Below are 18,008 nucleotides of genomic sequence, written 5' to 3'. Positions count from 1 at the left end.
AAAAAAAAAAAAAAAAAAAAAAAAGAATTCTGAGGACTATGAAAATGTAGAAGGGTAGTAAAAGGGAAATGAGTTTAAATAAATCTTGGAAATGGTAGTAATGTAAATGATAAAGTCATAAATGGCAATAGAACTTACTATAGTTTTCAAAAAAGCTCATGAGAAGATGATAGAAAAGGTGTCTCTTAATGCCAGTAAAGGAATAATTGGAAAAGTAAGGAAGAAATGAGAGAAAATTATGCACCAGAGTCTAGATTAGAAAGGAATTAGGGGTGCCGGGGTGGCTCAGTCAATTAAGTGTCCGACTCTTGGTTTTGGCTCAGTCATGATCTCACTCAAGGTTGTGAGATCGAGCCTCGCATTGGGAGTTCATGCTGGGGAAAAAAAAAAAAGAAAGGAATTAAAGGGAAAGGAGGGTGCTCAGTACGTAGCCAAAACAGAATTGGGGTGGAGGTGTATAGTCTGTTTGGGCCGCTCTGACAAAATCCTGGAGACCTGGGTGGCTTCTAAACAACAAAATTTTATTTCTCACAGTTCTGGAGGCTGGAAAGTCTGAGATCATGGTGCTGGCAAATTCACTGCCTGGTGAGAACCCATTTCTTCACAGACCAAAGTCTTCTTTCTATAACCTCCCATAGTGGAAGGGGTGAAGGAGCGTTCTTGGGCTACTTTTATAAGAGCACTAATCTCGGGCGCTTGACTGGCTTACTTGGTAGAGCATGCGACTCTTGATCTCGGGGTTGTGAGTTTGAGCCCAATGTTGGGCATAGAGATCACTTAAATCAAGCCTTAGTTGCTAACCCGAGCTGTGTCCAGTTTAGAGTTGCTCAAGGAAAGATTGAGAGCCCTTGGCGTATTGCTGAGACAGGCGCGCAGAAGCCTTTGCCCAGCAGATGGTGCTGTTTCTCCAGAGACCTCATCAAGTGTGAGGCCACCAGCTACAGCAAATGGAGCTAAGAGGTGGCCTTAGGAGGGAAAAATGAGTAGAGTTCATTATCCTTTTTTAAAAGCCTGTAGCATGATGTTGCAAGAGTCAGAGCAGTTTGGAAAAAATGGCAATAATCCCGAATAAAATCCACCCACTAATATTCCTCTTCCCGTTTATTTCCTAAGTCACATAAAAAAACAAACAAAACCCAAAACAGTCATTTTTGGATAGCCAGTTTTTCCAACTGCAGTGTGAAAAAGGACTTGTTTTCAGGTTCCCATCAGAGTACAAAGTTGAATATAATATGTGCTCAAACAATTTATTATCCCACCACTTGAGCCCCAGATGGTACAATGTTATTATCTTTAGCCTAATATTTATATTTAAAAATAATTTTCAGTTTTTGCTAACACATTGGAGTAACCAACTGGAGTAGAATTTACCTCCCTTCCCAAGTCATTTACGTTTAGCCCAAGTCATTCATTCGAATATTGAAGTTGAGCTATGTGTTTTTTTAAAAAAACCAAACCATACAAATGTCTGTGTGTGCGTGTGCACATGCATAAAAGAATTGCCCCCCCCCCCCCCCCCCCCCNCCCCCCCCCCCCCCCCGGGAGATACCCTGGGGGAAAAATGCACAAACTGTTAACTGTTAACATTTGTTCTATTTAAGGGCATCTAGAATGTGCCCTGGATTTGCTGTAAAGGGTCAAAGTCTTGTCCTGCTCTCTAGGTGCATATGTTCTTGGGGGAGGCAGTCAATGAAACAGTGAACCACAACAACAAAGCCATAAGATGTGGCATAAGAAGAGTCGACAGAGCTCTTAGTTTCCAACATTAGGAACAGGCGAAAGAGAGAAGCCAGCAAAGGAGCTAGAAATGGATTGGGCATTGAGGAACGAAAACCAAGAGAGGGGCAGGAGAGCCCAGTGAAGAAGGGGGTGCTTGGGTGTGTCTGATGCCGCTAAGAGCTGAAGTAAGTTTCGAATAGCAGTGGCCCTTGGATGAGACAAAGTGCAGTCTGTGGAGTGCTGGGAACAAAAGTTGAGGAGGGAATGTGAAGCTAAAGGTTTATCAATTTTGTTTGTATCCATTTTGTTTTCAAAGAACCAACTTGCAGTTTTTCTCTATTTTATTTATCTCGATTCTCTTTCTTTCTTTCCTTCTGCTTGTTTTGGATTTAGTTTGCTCTTGTCTAGTTCAGGGGGAAGGTTAGGTTATCGCTTTGAGATATTTCTTCTTTTACAATGTAGTCATAGCTTTAAATTTACCAATTTACCTGCCAGCCCTGCTCTCATGGCATTTTGTAGGTTTGGTATGTTGTATTTTTGTTTTCATCATCTCTGAGTATTTTCTAATTTCCCCGTTATTTCTTTTTTGACCCATTGGTTGTTGAAGAGGGTGTTGTTTAGGTGCCCGATATATTTGTGAATTTTCTTAATTTCTTTCTGTTAATTGATTTCTCATTTCATACCATTTACTTTGTGAACATACTTTGTGTGATTTTGATCTTTTAAAACATATTGAGATTTGTGGCTTGACATATGGTCTGTACTGGCGAATGTTCTTTGTGCACTGAAGAAAAGTGGTGTCAGGTAGAGTTCTGTAGGTGTTTGTTGAGGTCTGGTTGGTTGATGGTATTGCTTCAGCCTTCTGTTGCCTCACTCATCTTCTGTCTAGTTGTTCAGTCCATTATTGAGTGCAGAATACTGAATGTTCCATCTATTACTGTTGGACCATTTCTCCCTTCAGTTTTGTCTGGTAATAAGATACACATCCAACGTACTCCCATGCAACTTTCCTCTCCCCCTGCTTATGTTGTGGTCCATATGATATCTTTGTACGTTGCGCCTATCTCTAGATTTAGAATTACTGCTCCATGTCATGTCTTTTAAATCAGGAGGAAAAAAGGATACAGATATATTTATACCTTCTTTTAATATTGACCTAGCGTATTCGTTTCCTAGGGCTTCAAAGAACGATTAACAAGGTGGCTTAAAGAAACAGATCTATTCTCTCATAGTTCTGGATGCCGAAAGTCTGAAATCAGGGTATTGGCAGGGTTGTTTCCTTCTGGAAGCACTGAAGGAGAATCTATGCCGTGCCTCCGAGCGTCTGACAATAGCTGACAATCCTTAGCATTACTTGGCTCGTAGAGGCATTGCTGCAGCCTCCACCTCCATCATCATGAGGCATTCTCCCTCTTTCCCTCCTTCTTCGCGTGGCTGGCTCACAAGCCCTCAGGTACGGTTGGATTAGGGGCCTACCCTACTCCAGCGTGACCTCATCTTAACTAAGTATATCTGCGGTGAGCCTGTTTCCAGTTAGGGTCACATTCAGAAGTATTGGCGATTAGGTGGACTTCAGCATATTTTTGGGGGGTGACAGTTCAATTCATAATACCAGGGGTATGTCAGAGCTTTCTAGAGCCCTTACTTGCCAGAGCATCTCATTCTCAACTCTTTCCTCTCAAGCTTCTTGGTTGGTCGATTGCTCGCCCCAGCTGTTATCCATTGCTCCAGGTAGCTGTGACTAACACATATGCCTTTAAATGTTTTCAACACATGCCTGTGGGTGGCTCCCTCAGCCCTGGCAGAATTCTTAGTAATCTAAGATAAGGGTAAACCCTTCCAGCCAGTCCTCCAAGGAGCCCCGAACAGGTTGCTGTGGCCTGAATTGGGTTGCTCGTGCCCCCCACCTCCACCTCTCTCAAATTGGGATGTTGGGAAGTCCTCACCTCCCATGTGACTATTTGGAGATTGGGCTTTTAGGAGGTAAAGTTAAGTGAGGTTTTAAGGGTGGGGTCCTAATCCAATCAGATTGCTGTTTGTATAAGAGGAAGAAGAGCCCCACCAGGGAGCCCTCACCAAAAATCAGATCAGCTAGAACCTTGTTCCTGGACTTGTCAGCCTCCAGAAGGGTGAGAAAACAAACTTGTGTTGTTTAAAACCCCCTGTTTGTGGTGTTTTTTATAGCAGCCCAGGCTGATGGATACATAGTTCAGAAGCGTAATTCCTAGTGAAGGAGGCCTATTGTTCTCTTGGCCTGTTGGTACTCTTTCCTGCACTGGAAATATGGGCTGTTACTTCCAAGGCTACCACTGTGCTGGGGGCCTGGCATGGGACCGGGATAAGGTGAAACATCACAAAACTCTCTGTTTTTATGGAGAGTCAGCTAGATTTTCTTGATGAAGCATCCCCCTGGTTGCTGCAAGCTTTTACTTAGTTTCCAGAATTCTGAAAGAGTTGACTTCGGCAGTTTTGGCCAGTGTATATATTGGTGTTCTGGAGGGAAGGACTTTGGTGTTCCTTACTCCTCCATTGTCACTGCTACCTCCCACCTGCTCTTTTTATGCTGGGACTTTGACACTCCTCCCACCAAGAGGTGGGGGCCTGTGTTCTCCTGCCTCGAGTCTGGGAGGGGGGCTGCTTATGACTGCTCCAACCAGAAGGACAACAGAGGTTGCTTTGACTCTCCAGGCTAGGTTATAAAAAGGCTACAGCTTCCATATCCTTTTTGCAGGAGCTGGGGTCAGAATACTTGCTGTGGGGAGGCCAGCTTCCATGCTGTGAGAGAGCCCAAATTCACTCACATGAAGAGACCAGGACAAGAGGAACTAGGGCCCCAAACTGATGGCCAGCCCCAGTCTTCAGACATAGGAATAAGTCAGCCCTCAGACGGCTCGCAGCCTCCAGCCCTCAAGTCTTCCGCTGAGACCCAGACCTCGTGGAGCAGAAATGCGCGGTCTCTGCCAGGCCCTGTCTGAGTTACTGACCCGCAGCATCCTCGAGCATAGTAAATAGGGATTTTACGCTGCTGCATTTTCTGGTGATTTGTTCGGCAGTCACAGTAACTGGAGCAGTGAATTAAATGGTGCCAAGCAGGGGACAAACTTTTACCTCCCTTTCAGTATAGCTGGGCTGTGAAAGGGCTGTGCCCAAGTGCAGTTAGGAGCCTCGAGGTGATCTCATTCCCCACCCCTCCCTCCCTCCCTCCAGACAGCGGCATCTCTTGTTCTGCTAGACTTTGCAAGTGTCCCCGTCTTCCCAAACACCCAGGCCTGGAACCACAGAGTGTCTGAGTTTTCCTTTCTGTTCACCCTCCTGACAGGCAACAGGGGATGCCCATTATCTTTTTCCTAGTGCCCACGCAAATGTGTTCCTTCCTTCCCATCCTTAACAGAATTATAGAAAGATATGGAAGGCCCCTGTAATGTGAGACCACTGTCTCCTACCAGGGCAATGCAAAAGGTGAGTCACCCAGTCTGTCTCTGGTACTGCTAGTCAGCCGACTTTGTCCCTGTGTTGGGTCCAAGCCCTTTTCCTCCAGCTTCTCTTAACTGTCCCTGGCTACAAAGTTAAATTTGGCTTACAGAAGTCTAGTGGTATTAGATACTATTCCAATATTGACTGTTAAATAAATCCCATCATGCTGCTTTCTCTGGAAAATACTTGTGCAACAGCTTACAGGTTTTTCTTTGTTCTGACCCGAACAGCATTTGTAGGGAGTGTTTTTGATGAGTTAAATTAAAAAATCTGTATGTAGCCTGTAGGGTCAGCTCAGCTTCTTACCTCAAAAGCATGAAAAAATGCAGTTTTCATCAGGTAAGGACCCGGTTACCCCAGTTTTATTTTTGAAGCTACACAAGAGGAAGTCTGGTACTGACGGTTTATAGAGGATTATTTCAGGCCCTGTTTAGAACGTGGGTCTTCAACATCTACTAGTTACAGCGGACATTATAAGAAATGACCCTTTTTATAATCTAGAACTTCCTCAAGACACAGAAAGCTGTTTGCTGTGAGAAGCAGGAGAACAATTGCATCCTTTGAAATCTCACTACATTACCATTGTTTCCTAAACGCCTTGAATGTTGAGCAGCTCACATTTTTTTTTTGAGAGAGAGGGAGAGAGAAAATCTTGCATTGTGGGGGCTAGGGCAGAGGAAGAGGGAGAGAGCGAGCCATCAGCAGGCTCCACGCCCAGCGCAGAGCTGATGCGAGGCTCCATCTCCCAGCCCTGAGATCATGACCTGATTTGAAAGTGAGGGTTGGATGCTTCACCAACTGAGCCACCCAGGTGCCCCGAGCAGCTCATACTAAAAAAGAGAAAAAAGGAAAAGAGGGGCAGCTACCAGTCATTTATTGTGAAAGTATTTATGACGCACTTAACTCTGCCAGGCACTGTTTGAGTTGCCGGGTATGTGACAGACGTGGTCCTTGGGCCCTTTAAGCAACAGAAATTGACGGGAGGCCAAAAGGGAATTCCAGGCAAGGCTTTTATTAGGGCTTATGCACAAGGGAGCCAGCATAAGGGGAAAGTGTCCTGCAGGCTGACTCTCACACCAAAGGCCGGGGACTGTTTTCAGGGGTGTGGAGGAGGGAAAGAGGGGACGTCTAAGCCTGTTGGGGCAGGGAGATACAGGAGGTTGGGTGTGCAGGCACAGTGCACAGAACGTGCTTCTCTATGCATCACGTATCTCTCTAACATGTCCCCTCTCCACCCTGGGCATGATTGTTAGTATTTCTTTTTAATTTTTATTTATTTATTTATTTTATTTATTTATTTTATTTATTTTTTATTTTATTTATTTATTTTTTATTATCTTATGTTAATCACCATACTATTTATTTATTTTAATTCACTTGAGAGAGAGAGGGCACAGGAGAGAGAGCATGAGTACTGGGGAGAGGCAGAGGGAGAAGCAGGCTCCCCGCTGAGCAGGGAGCCTGATGTGGGGCTCAATCCCAGGACCTCGAGATCATGACCCAAGCCAAAGGCAGACACTTAACTGAGTGAGCCACCCAGGCACCCCTGATTTTTAGTATTATAATGAGGGAGGAAGTAGGTGGAAGTTCAGCACGGGGGTCCATGGTGGCACTGACTGGTTTGGTCCAGTCTTCACCAGTCTTCTAGTCCCTCCTTTCAGTGAGCATCCTCCCTTCGCATTCCTGCAAGATACACTATTCAAGGGGCAGAGAATTTTAGCTGTCGTAGAAGATGTACTACTGAAGACGTGTAGAACTGTGGGAATACTGGCTTTGGGTGGTTAGGGCTGAGGGGATCCGAGTCTAAGTCTTCCTGTGCCTCGGGTACAGAGCAGGCAAAAGTCTCTTGGCCTTAAAAAAAAAATCCCTGCCCTCATGGAGCTTGTCTTTTGGGGGTAGAGAGAATGAGATGAACTAAGTAAAATGTGTAAGGCAGTGTTACACATGTCAGAATTTTAACTAATCACAGGACTGTTTACAAAGTGCTATCAAGCAAGATAAAGCTGGAAAGAGTAATCGTGCTGGGTTGGGCTCCAGGGGCTTGAGTTTCAGAGGTCAGGTAGGCCTCGGTGAGAAGGTAACATTGGAGGAGGTGGAGAAGGTGAGAGATGTACATATCTGAGGGAAGATCGTCCAGGGCGCAGGTCTCAGCAAGTGCGAAAGTCCTAAGGTCAGAGCACGCTGGCTATTGGAGGAACCTAAAGAGGCAGAGGGACGGGAATAGAATGAAAGGTGGAAAGACAGGGCTTCTTGGCCCTTGCAGGGCATATAATGCTTGGGGTCTTTAGTCTGAGTACAAGAGAAGCCATTGGAGGGTGTTAAGAAGGGGAGTGATGATGATCTCGTTTAGCTTCTAACAAGACCATTTTGCTGTGTTGAGGACAGTCTGAAGGGAGCAAATGATGGAAGCAGAGACACCAGTTTTGTAGGCTATTACAGGAGTCCATGAGAGATGGAAGTTGCCTGGACCAGAGGGTAGCAGTGGATGAATTCTAGAATAATTTGAAGATAGGGCAGACTGGATTTGCTGACAGTGGGGTGTGAGAGAAAGAAGACGTACTTTAAGATTACTTTAAGGTTTTAGTCTGAGCAACTGAAAGATGAGTTGTCCTTAACTTAGATGGGAAGGCTCTGGGAGGAATGAGTTTAAAGATTAGGACTTAGTAAACTTGAGATGACAAGTGGAGATGTCACAAGTTAGTTGAATATCCAGGAGAAAAGTCTGAGCTGGTGAGTTGGGAGAGGTCTGCATATGGCAGCATTTAAAACAAGAAGACTGGATGAGGTCACCAGCAGAGTGGATGTAGATAGGAAGGGAAGAGTTTCAAGGACTGAGGTATGGGACACTCCGATGTGAAGATGTCAGGGAGAAGGTCCAGCAAAGGAGGCAGAGGCATGGACAGTGAGGCAGGAGGCAAATTAAGAGGGAATGATCTCTGGAAGCCAAGTGAAAAAATGTTTTGAGCAGGGAAGGGGGAGGGATTGATCAAATTGCGAAGTAGTGTTTATGGGTCTAGATAAAGTCATAAAAGAACCAACCATCGTATGTAACATCACAGGGTCTCTGGAGAACTTGGGTAAAGCAGTTCCACCAAGTGGTAGGAGCAAGAGCTCCAATGACTAGACTGGGTTCAAGAGAGAACTGGGAGGGAAGGACTGGAGGCAGTAAATAGGGACTTTTTTTTTAATCTTTTCTTTTCTTTTTAAAGTAATCTCTATATCCACCATGGGGCTTGAACTCATGACCCTGAGATCAAGAGTTACACGCTCTACTGACTGAGCCAGCCAGGCGTCTGGGAACTTTTTTTTTTTTTTTTTTGAAAGGAGAAATAAAAGCATATTTTATGCTGATGAAAAAACCTTGGCTTTTCCAGTGAGGGACTTAGCCTTGTCACGCATGCTCCCTTCTTTTGACTTCATATTTGGGTATTTGCTGTGTGTTGGAGCCCTCATACTAGGGAGTCTGAACTGATCGGAAGCTGAGGATCGTGAAATCTAGCTTCCTTCATATGCAGAATGCTCTCTTCCCCGGAACTGTCGATCCCCATTGCTTTGGGGAAGCAACCTAGATGTGATCAAGATGTTCCATGGAATTGCATTTCTCTCATCATTTGCATGGTTCTTTGCATTTGTGATTTGGGGCTCTTTTTCAACTCCATAGATCACACCTTTCCCCTATTTCTGTAGGATGATGGTTCTTCACTGATTCTTCGTTACTCCTGCTCCAAAGGAATGATAGTGACCAAAGAAGTCTTAAAAACTTAATGTGAACCCTGTGGCAGTCGCAGACTGTTCACAAAAATGTTCCTCCCATCTGGGCGCACGGTGGGAGTGTGGCTCTCAGATAAGACCGTGCAGTGTGTCCTAACCAATGAGGAATGTTTGTCACATCCTAGCAGAATCTTCAAGAACCAGTGAGCGGTCTGCCACGCGTTCTTGGCTGTCAGCAACGGTGGTGGAAGCATGTGTGGAGATGAAGCCTCTGTCAGCCAGGGTCCGAGTCATCGCACCAAGCATGGCCACCTTGCCAACTCTGGATAGACATCTCGTATGAGAAGTGAACTTTAGTTTTATTCCTTTTATTTTGGGACAGCAAAACCCAATGTACTCTGACTCACAAAATGCCTAAGCAAAAATGAACTGCTGGTGTTCCAGTCTCCTAATATTATAACCAGCTGATGACCAAGTCTAGGATATGAAGGTTTCACTTTCCCACACCAGGGGCAAAGAAGACCCAGTAACAGGTGGTGAAACTTCACCTCACAGTCTGTTCTCCGTTCAGTAAAAAATGATGGAACCTTTAAAATGTCAGCATTGTTTTAGAAATCTTGGAGATCTTTTCTTCAAGAGACCTAGTTGGACTACCAAAACGAAGTTTAGTTTATTTCGGACTTTGGGCCATCTGCCTTTGATCCTCCAGGCATGCTCATTCCAAAGGCAGAGTCCCTGGTCTTAGCCTCCGAGAAGAATCCTGTGGTTCCTAACTCCTAGGAAGTACTGTAATCTTGATCCTGATTAATATGTGTGGCCTAATACAAAAATATATTTGGTCTTGGTCCTAGGTTCCTGCCACGGAGCTGCTAAAACTCTTGAAATTTCCGGAGAGATAGAAGTGACTTTTGTTATTCATAATAAGCCGAATTTCATGCTAATGAGGTCACCTAGGGTGGGGCCCCAGATAGCCTCAGGATTGAGCTGGTCACCAGGAAGATGAAGGGATTAGACCTCTTGACCAACCTCCTGAAGCAGATGTTGGGGAGGGTGCTGGAAATTGAGCTCTATAAACTCTCGCATAGGGAGATTCAGAGAGCTTCTGGGTTGGCGACACATGGAAATGTTGGGAGCCTGGCATGCCCTCGCATCCCTCCCCTTCCTTGTCCTATCTGTCTCTTTCATTTGGTTGTTCTTGAGTTATATTCTTTATAATAAGCAGGCTCATGAAAGTAGTGTTTTCTGGAGTTCTGGGAGCCATTCTGGCAAATTATCTAACTTAGAAGGGAGTTGTGGGACCCCCTTTCCCTGCCAATTTTATAGCCAAGTTGGACAGAAGTCTGGGTAACCTGGGACCCAGTACTTGGGACTGACATCTGAAGTGAGTGAGGGCAGTCCTGTGGGACCGACGGTAACTCCAGGTAGTGTTAGAATTGAACTGAATTGTAGGACATCCAGTTGGTGTCCTGAGAATAGAGAGTTGCCTGTTGATGTTGGAAAACACCCTAGAAATATGCTACCAACACTGAAGTATATTTTCTGTGTGTGTGTTTTTTTTAAGATTTTATTTATTTGAAAGAGAGCCGAAAGAGCACGAGGGTGGGGAGGTACTGAGGGAGAGGGAGAAGCAGACTCCTCGCTTGATTCCAGGACCCTGAGATCATGACCTGAGCTGAAGGCAGACAATTAACTGACTGAGCCACCCAGGCACCTCTTCTGTTCTTTTTTTTTGCTTTTTGCAGGCATCAGCAGGGGAGGGTCAGAGGGAGGGAGAGAACCTCAAGCAGACTCCCAGCTGAGCACAGAGCTGTGCTGCAGGGTCTCCCTCCCACATCGCTGAGATGATGACCTGAGGGGAGACCAAGAGTCGGAGATTTAACTGACTGAGCCACCCAGGTGCCCCACTGAAGTATATTTTCAACAGAATATCTGATGGACTTTACACATGCTTCAATATTACAGAAGAAATGTTAGTGTAAGAGACAAATCATAATTCTGCATAAAAGAATTTTATTTAGTGGTCAGATCCCAATGAATAATGCCAGTCATTGCTTGATTCTGCTAAAATGTGCTATTTAGATATACTCTTAAGAAAGTGTACAGTGCATCACCAAAAGCTGTTTAATTTGGATTGTGTAGAGTAAAAGAAAACTTCATAAATCTTTGTTTTCTGATAAAATTTTTAAAATATAAAAATGAAAAAACAAACCCAAACGCAGTATTCAAAACTGATAACTGTCACCTTGGACTATTTACAGTGCGAAGCCTTTTCCTAGGAGAATGCTCTCTGCTTGATTCTCCTCGCTTTTCACCTGGCACTTGTAGGTGTTCTCACCGCCATCTGATCCTTCTCTAGGATTTCTTCCATTCCTGTCTTGCTTGAAACGGTCATCGGTTCTCTCCTCTCTGCACCTTTCTCTGATACTCTTTTCTCCTACGCCTCAATGACCAGTATTCTATTTGACAGACATTTGTTGAGCACCCATACGTGCCAGGCACTGTGCTGGGAGGCAGAGAGAAATCCAGAGATGAAAAGTCATGGACCCCTTCCTCAAGATTCAGAGTTTGGGTTGAATTAAAAAACAATGTTTTTCACATTATATTCCACGAGATCCCCAGGCTCCTGTGAAGTACATTTGGGGACTTCTTGAAACAAAGTGCACTCATGGAGGGTCTGTCAATGTGGCCCGCTCCAGGGCATTTCAAACTTAGAATTCTGCTCTTTGTGAAGCACAGCCCGAAAAGCCTAGGTATATAATTTGCATTCTAAACTCTTCGCAGGTGGAAAGTGTATGTTGGGCGGTAGGGGAGCAGCCATGCCAGTTCGGGGGGAAGGGTGATGGTTTAGTTGGTCTCTACAAATTCCAGGTATGAAAAAGGCCTTAACCCTCCCCCCCCATCAAATACTAAATTGAGCTGTAGATCCATATTAAGAAGCTCTCCCTTGATCTGGACTTGTAACAAGATGCTCTAAGACTCCTTTTATAAATGTCCAGCAGGAGCTCTTTTTATTACCTCCACAAATATTTCTTTGTGCTTTTCTGTGAACATTTTCTTAGCTTTTGAACATAAAAGCAGCAAATGAAGCCTGCAGGTCACTTTTTTTTTCTTTTTTTTTTTCTTTTATCATGGTTGAACCCAAAACAAGCTCAGCTCTTGCATTTGGCCCACATCTTCTTTGTCCATGAGGCCTTGAGAGACCCATGGTAGTTGCTTAAAGAAAAAAAGAAGGCAAACTATGAAATACAAAACAAAAGCTGTACATAGCATACTATGGAAGCAAAAATTAGACCATACCCTCACTGCCCCCATCTTGTCCCATGCCTGGCAGACCACGTCCCTACAAATATTCACATTTGGAAATATTTCTCAGTCACAGTAAAGTCCAAATCCTGGCGGTGGGCTTGTAGCATATTCCTCTCATTGACTCCACACAGCCGACCACTGAACAGTGATGAAGGGAGTTTTTATGGGGAAGTTCTTGACCCCATGCTTTTCCACAGGTTACACAGGGTCACATCGCTATAGTTTCCAACCAATTAGATGATACTCAGTCCATTCAAGAGTATTAGTGCCAGATTCAGAACTTCCTCATGAGCCGGTTCCAAGCCCTTTGGATCTGAAGGCAACTTTGGGAGTTGGCATTATTCCCGGGTTACATTTGACCCGCCCTACTCTGTGGTAGGGTGATGAGGATGTCTGAAATAAGTGATGAGAATGAGAAGAGCAGGGAGTGCTGGGAGAGAGAGGGAAAAGAAGTGACCATGCACAAGCTTCTTGCTCTGTCGTGCATATATTTTTAGTGTAACAGCGTGTATTTCGACACATAAGGGCTTGTGCTTTTTCGTTAAAGAAATAACTTGCCCTGAAAAGCTCATTTGGCAAATGTGGCCATGAACGTGTGTGTGTAAAATGGGTTATGAGGTTCTGTACCAAGTCCTGTGGGTGTGTCCTGGCTCCTTCCCCCAGCACACCCACCTCCCCGGCAAGGAAAAGCTGATCAGTTACACCTGGTCGGTTTGATATTCAGAAGCTTCGGACAGGCTTTCAGAGAAGCTTAGGAAGTTCTCCTGGTACTCGGAACAAACAATCTCGTAACGGTAGTGCCGGAACTCCACAGCAAAGGTGCCAAAATATGACAGGAAGCACATGACCAGACCCCACTGGACCCTGGCTGCATACATGTGGATGCCTTGGGCCATGAGGATGAAATCTGGGGAGCAGCAGTCAAGGAAAGTACCTCCAGGAGCCGCATTAAAAGTGGACTCTAGGGGCACCTGGGTGGCTTGGTCGTTCAGCATCTGCCTTCAGCTCAGGTCATGATCCCTGTGTCCTGGGATCGAGCCTCGCATCGGGCTCCCTGTTCAGTGGAAAGCCTGCTTCTCCCTCTCCCACTCCCCCTGCTTCTGTTCCTTCTCTCCCTGTCTCTCTGTCAAATAAATAAAGTCTTTAAAAAAAAAAAGTGGACTCTCTTCTGGACATGCACAGGTTACAAGAAAAGTCTCACTCTCCCTTCTCGCCAGTACAACTTAGCTTGACAGCTTGCTCAACACACCCCTTGCATGAATAATACGAAGTAACATTACCGAGCTCTTCCTTTTTGCCAGACATGCGTCTAGGTGCTTGCATGGAAATCTAACTTAATCCTCACAGCGACCCTCTTATCATCAGTTCATTTAAAAATAGGGAAACTGAGGCCAAATGGTTAAGTAACTTGCCTGAGGTCACGGAGGCATTAATGGGTAGAGCTGGAATTCCAATATAAGGACTCGGACTCCCGGGCCAGGCATGCAACCCTACCACCGCCCAATAAGCCTTGAGATTAGTAAAAGGATTAAAATTCCAAAAAAATTAGTTGGTCAGAAAAATAAATTTCTCTTTTTAAAAATCACTACAAGTGACTGTGGATTCATAGTCACCATTCTATCTGCAGAAACAATTTTGAACATATCAAATCACTTATTACCTACATTGAAGCTTTGTCTCGCAGTGCTACTAATAATGTGTAAGTGGCCTCTCTTCCTTCTCTGTCTAGTTTTCACTATTAATAAACAAACGGGACTCCTATGCCTGAATCTGTATGGCATGTACACGCACGCACACCAGTGTACATGAGGTGGGAGCTGGGAAGGAGAACGCTTCAAAGCATGCTTTTGTAAAAAGCCAAGAGGCCAAGGACTAAATACATTTTTAAAGAAAAATCAGAAATGCTCCCTTGGAATTAGCTCTATCTTCAGAACTTAGACTTAAAATAGACTTAAAATCTTGGAAAGTTTTCAGAGAGCAAAAGAATATGGTGAAACTACGTCAGCCAGACTTTGCTTTCCTGAGAAGGCCTGGATCCGTTCACCTGGGAACCAAGACAGGGTTCTAAACGTTCAGAAACGACACGGATCAGGATTGTCTGGTATAAGCTGAAAACTCAAAATAAAGTCTGTACGTCCTCCTCTGAGGGCTCAAAATATTGGCAAAGCAATATTACCGAAGTTAATGGGGAAAGGGATAAATCTTCAAATCTCATATCGGGAGAATTCTGACCTTTTTACTCATAAAATATTTTATCAAGTGGCTACCCATAAGCACGACTTCTGGCTTGATTCTCCAGTCCTTACATGTTCTCTAAGGCACTGCAGAACTTCAAAAACCCCATAAAATGGTTGGCAGTTGGTGAGGAAAGAAGAAATAAAGACCCCAAAGACTCCAGTAACTACAGCACATCTCTAAACCATAAACGTTTTCCTATTTTAAAGACACTTTCCCTAGGGTGAGAGGGTGTGATGGTGAGGAGTTCAAACTGCCTGAGCGAAGTCAAGAGCCCCACATACAGAGTGTGATCTTGGGTAAATGAATCTCTGTCCTTACTATTCTTGTTAAATGAGGATTAAAGGAATTGATAAATTTAAAGTACTTAGAATAACGCCTAGCACATGATAAGTGCTCAATAAACGGCGATTCCCTGCCCGAAGATGTGTAATCGAGTCCCCTACACATTCTACCACCTAGGAACCTTATTCCCTTCCTCTCTGGTTTCGGAGGAGGACTTACTGGAGTGAACACTTGATATCACTACGCCCCACGGAACGAGGGGCTGATCTGATTGGTCGCACTGGAACTGGCCGGCTTCTATTGGGCCACGCTACCGGTAGGTGGGGTCACTGCGCTCCCTCCTGGACTAGTCTCGCGGGATGTGTTTGGGGTTAAGCTTTTCCTGGTTTCTCTGCTTGTTACTGAGTGGGTAAGTTGAATTCCAGGCTGTGACACAGGAGGCCTGCCACATTCTCCTTTCCAAATTAAATTAAACGAAATAACAGGGCCAGTAATAAAGTCATAAATTAACTTTTTAAAAGATGGAAGGGAAAAATAATCACCATTTTCGTTATGCATTCTGTGTTTTTCATCAAGAGAAACTTTTACGTCATTAATGAAGGGAGAACGCATGACACCATTCCTACAGATAGAAACAATTTTGAGAAGGCAAAGCTTGTTCTATTTTTAGTCCTCCAGCTCCTCTTTGGCATGAAAAATTGGCCTGAGAGTTTTTGTTTTTATATCCATTATTGTTGTCTTTTGTCTAAGATTCTGAGATAATCTGACCAACATTTTAACCGATCGGAAATGGCGATTTTCTCATCTACATATCCGTGTTTTACTCGCACTGTCAAAGCTACTTCTTTTCACAAAGGATACAGAGGACCACACAGAGAGTGATAGATGCTGAGAGAATAACTCGTGGAATTCCAACTTTCCGTCCTTCATTCTTGATGTTGACTTTGAGTGTCAGTGCAGCCTGGATCCAGCAGGTCAATGTCCCAAATCCAAAGGTCAAGGAAGTTCCAACATTGTGGATTTCTTCATCATTCGTGAGCTAAGGGATGAACAGATAATGACAAGGAGACCCATTTAGAAAAGACATGATGGCCAACGGAACACCTGAGGGAGAAAAAATAGGTAAAGTGATGTCTTAATAATGGGGTTATAGATTTTGGAAAGAGTAGAGTCCATCTTCACTGGCTCTTTGTGTCTGAAGTGCTCTGAACTCTGAGGGGAAAAAGGGAAATAAATAGTACCCCAAGACCTCAAGATATTTGTTTAGAAGAACCACTCAGGCAGTAGTAATCTATTCCTTGATTTGCCAGGAAAGTGTGAAAAGCAAAAGCAAAACAGTTACACCAAAAAGAGAAATGTCAATTTCTACAAACATATACCCCAAACTTTGTTTTCCAGACTAAGAAATGAGACCTGGGATCTGGCTGTGTATTTACTAATTGAACAGGACCAATTCTAAGCGGGTCAAGATTTTACTGACATAGGCAGCTAACAACACTTACTTCTACCAAACTGGCCTGTGTATTGTGACCAATTCATTGTTAATGAGATTTTGTTGAATTTTCCTTTTATAATAAGAAAATTGCCACCTAATAGCTTTTTCCATATTTGTAGATCCATTAAAGGACATTCGTGTTTGAAGATTCCTGGTCAAGGCTTTTATAGAGTTAATAGTTAAAGGAGACACATTTGAGTTATTTTATTTGAGGGTTAAAGATGTTAACTCTCCAAATCATTGCCTACTGATGTCAAAAATATACTGGTTACTTTTTTTTTTTAATACAGTGGTCACGGCGCACCCGGGTGGCTCAGTCAGTTGAACATCTGCCTTCCACTAAGGTCATGATTTCAGGGTCCTGGGATTGAGCCCCGTGTCAGGCTGCCTGCTCAGCGGGGAGTCTTCTTCTCTGTCTCCCTCTGCCTCCTGCATGAGCTCTCTCTCTCTCTCAAATAAATAAAAAATCTTAAAAAAAATAATATACTGGTCCCTTAAAACATCTTTAGCAATTATATAATTTCTAGTTACACATGTAAGAAAATAAAATCTATAGTTGAGAAGATGGCTCTTACGACATGGTAAAATATTTTTTTGAATTGCCCATCATCTTCAGATGTTTTATTGTTTGACAATGCTGGGAGAATAATGGTTGCGTCAAATCTATATTGCTTTCCTTTTGCAATTTTTCCTATTGCTTTTGGCTGTAGTATTTTTTCCTCTTCTTTGCAAGAAGCCACTTTTTTCTCTCTTAGATCAAAAGACATATTTTCTAATCTTTTATTTATTTATTTATTTATTTATTTTCTTAATGCAGAGGAGACCTGTATTTATTTATTTTTTTAAAGATTTTACTTATTTGTCAGAGAGAGAGAGCACAAGCAGGGGGTGTGACAGGCAGAGGGAGAAGCAGGCTCCCCGCTGAGCGGGGAGCCTAATGTGGACTCGATCCCAGGACCCTGGGATCATGACCTGAGCCGAAGGCAGACGCTTAACTGACTGAGCCACCCAGCACCCCAAATCTTACTTTAAACAGCAATATCTCAAATTAAATTTTACTTCTAGGAAATTGGTTCTGCTATACACAGTCTATTCATTTATTATTTTGAACTTAATTGTTCAAACTTTAAAAAATTAGAGTACAGATGGAACAGTCTGTCTCTCATCCCATACACTAGCCACTCTGTTTCTTCACAGGCAACTAATTTGTTGTTTCCTGTGTATTCTCTGTAGATACTCCAGAAATGTTCTTTGTATGTCATGTCATCATTCATGGTTTTGAATATTTGTGGTTCACCAAAACAACCCAATCTCTGGACTTTAGGAAAATACCAAAAGGTCTACTCAGTAACTTCCATCCTGGCCCTGGCTGAGAGAATTTGTAGTGAGTGCCTGACAACAGGTCAGCCAGCAGCCACTCAGTATGTCTGGCTTGACAGGGGATGAGACCTAGAATAGTAGAATGATGAGTGGGACTGCCTGTCAAACAACCCATCGATTCAAAAATAATTATTCCGTCGCTCCTCTGTGCCCGGCGAAGTGCTGGGGAATGAGTTTTCCTGGTGTAATGAATTATCAGGACTGAAGGGTGGAATGAAAGACGGTCTTAGAAAATCCACTACCATATTTTTTTGAATGCCTGTGCCATTTGGATTTCACTCCACAGGCAGGGAGAGAAGTGTCAGGATTGGTGTACGACTGCAGGGAAGAAATTTCTCACCAGGGATATAAAGCACAGGTTGGAGGACATTGGGAAGGGAACAGAGCCATGGCAATCAGATAA

The 18,008-nt window shown here is 43.8% G+C and overlaps 1 protein-coding gene across 1 annotated transcript in view; it reads right to left on the bottom strand.

The window, feature by feature from the left end:
* Window positions 1-10,672: 10,672 nt before the first annotated feature.
* TMEM150C (transmembrane protein 150C) overlaps window positions 10,673-18,008 on the bottom strand; it is a 72,029-nt gene continuing 64,693 nt past the window's right edge. The window contains exons 7-8 of the mRNA XM_002912473.4: window positions 15,592-15,769; window positions 10,673-13,117 (exon numbers count right to left, since the gene is read on the bottom strand). Of these exons, the coding sequence (XP_002912519.1) occupies window positions 12,909-13,117; window positions 15,592-15,769 (387 nt within the window). The 3' untranslated portion in view covers window positions 10,673-12,908. The remainder of the gene's footprint in view (window positions 13,118-15,591; window positions 15,770-18,008) is intronic.

Source organism: Ailuropoda melanoleuca, chromosome 11 (assembly GCF_002007445.2).
Source record: "Ailuropoda melanoleuca isolate Jingjing chromosome 11, ASM200744v2, whole genome shotgun sequence".
Classification (NCBI taxonomy): domain Eukaryota; kingdom Metazoa; phylum Chordata; class Mammalia; order Carnivora; family Ursidae; genus Ailuropoda; species Ailuropoda melanoleuca.
This window is presented reverse-complemented; position numbering and strand designations above follow the sequence as displayed.